At 43.9% G+C, this 2,104-nt stretch overlaps 1 protein-coding gene across 1 annotated transcript; it reads left to right on the forward strand.

Moving 5' to 3' along the window:
- The first annotated feature begins 549 nt into the window (after positions 1-549).
- LOC136990095 (uncharacterized) lies at positions 550-1,353 on the forward strand. Its single transcript, XM_067288447.1, has 2 exons — positions 550-756; positions 829-1,353. Exons 1-2 carry the CDS (start codon positions 550-552, stop codon positions 1,351-1,353), a joined length of 732 nt encoding a protein of 243 aa, XP_067144548.1.
- The last annotated feature ends 751 nt before the right edge of the window (positions 1,354-2,104 follow it).

The following is a 2,104-nucleotide window of genomic DNA, read 5'->3' on the forward strand; positions in this document are numbered from 1 at the left end:
TTGTACAATTCGATATTTTAATTAATTTAATTTAATTCTGAGTTGTAATTATAATTAACACAGTGTTCTTGTTCTTTATAGTAAAGACTGTCAAATTCTGCAAGTTGTGAAAAATAAAAACAATTTCATCTTGAGTATAATCATTTCTATATTCCTTGTCCACTAATGGTACAAATGCCTGTCCATTACTAAATATCTCAATTTTTTCAATGTCCACTACTGAAACATTTTTAACCTTAAAGATAAATTAAATTAAAATGTATTCTATGAGACTGACACAATTAAAATCCTTAGAGTGAGTGAAGGAAGACTTTGTCTAACAGATAATATAACTTTTAAGCCATAAGGCTTCCAAATAGGGGTCGTTTCAAAAAAATCAAAAAATTTCCCTTAAAGTGTCCACTACCGGCGCATTTACCTTACATCGGCTGTTCCTTATCGAAGACCAAAACTTTAGCAGTGCCAGACGCATTCACTGGCATCCGGGACAATCAAGTAATAAGTATTTTTTTTAAGTTTTTACGTTTTTTTTACATGTGCTGGATAACGATGGTGACTCACGACGACAGAGACAGTATGATGACCTACTTACCAGAAATCGCCCTAGTAGCTATAAGAGCTCCACCGTTCTGGAAGGCCAACCCGACATTTTGTTTTGCCCAAATAGAAGCTGAATTCGCAAACGCCAACATAGTAGCCGACAAGGCGAAATTCAACCAAGTTATTGCAGCCATTGAGAGCGAAATCCTCGCCCATGTAAGCGACATAGTAGTTCAACCATCAGACAGGGACAAATAACTCACGCTCAAATGCTGATTAATCGACCAGTTCGCAGAATCAGAACAACATCGGCTTCGTCTATTGCTGCAAGACATCGAGCTAGGAGATCAGCACCTGTCTCAATTACTACGAAAGATGCGAGATTTGGCCACAAATAGAATTTCCGACGACGTGCTCAAGACACTTTGGCTCCAGCACTTGCCAATAGCTGCTCGGCAGATTCTAGCGGTAAGCGGCGAGGATCTGGCGAAAGCTGCCAACTTGGCCGACAAAATCTGCGAAGTCACTGCACTGATGGGACAGATTCAGACCGTTTCACCACCATCCACCACCATAAGCCATACAGACGCGATCTCCAAGTTGAAGGAGCAGATAGCACAATTGTCTCTCCGGATCCAGCAAATCACGGAGTCTAAATCCTACCGACGTAGCAGGCATCGCAGCCGCCGTTTATCATCGCCCCATCGAAAGAGAAGCACAACAGAGCAAAAGCAGATCTGCTGGTACCACCGAAAGTTCGGAGACCAAGCAAACAAGTGCACGTCCCCCTGCCAGTTTCAGGCGGGAAACTGATCAGGCCATCGCCCGACGACATGGGCGGCGGCCAATCCAGAGAACACGGGCTCTTCTTACATGACAGGGCCACAGCTATGCATTTTTTAGTGGACACAGGAGCAGATATCTCTGTCGTTCCCCCAACTCCAGCCAAAGCAAGAAGAGAGCCAGACAGACTGCAACTCTTTGCCGTAAATGGCTCAACGATCAAAACGTACGGACGGAGACTAATATCATTGGAATTTGGTCTGCGTCGGTCGTTTCAATTGCCGTTTGTAATAGCAGCAGTATCCAACCCAATAATTGGAGCGGATTTTCTAAGAAACTTTGGACTGATTGTCAATATTCGACACAAAAGATTTCTGGATACCCAAACTAAACTTATGAGCATTGGAAAAGTTGTGACAGTGTCAACACCGACACTATCACTCGTCTGAGACAACTCAACTTTCCACCGTCTACTCGCAAAGTTTCCAGAGTTAGTCACACCATCTACACCGGCAGAATCGCCCAAACATAACGTCGTCCACTTCATCCAAACCCGAGGACCACCTGTCGCAGGAAAGCCTCGCAGACTTCCGCCCGATAAGCTCAATGCAGCAAAAAAGGAGTTTGAGTATATGATAGCTCAAGGAATTTGTAGGCTGTTCAGCAGCCAGTGGGCTAGCCTGTTGCACCTAGTGCAAAAAAGCAACGTCGACTGGAGACCCTGTGGAGATTATCGGAGATTAAATGCAGTTACAGTTACTGACCGCTATCCTATACCACA

Source organism: Centruroides vittatus, unplaced genomic scaffold (assembly GCF_030686945.1).
Source record: "Centruroides vittatus isolate TY-2023 unplaced genomic scaffold, ASM3068694v2 scaffold_861, whole genome shotgun sequence".
NCBI lineage: Eukaryota > Metazoa > Arthropoda > Arachnida > Scorpiones > Buthidae > Centruroides > Centruroides vittatus.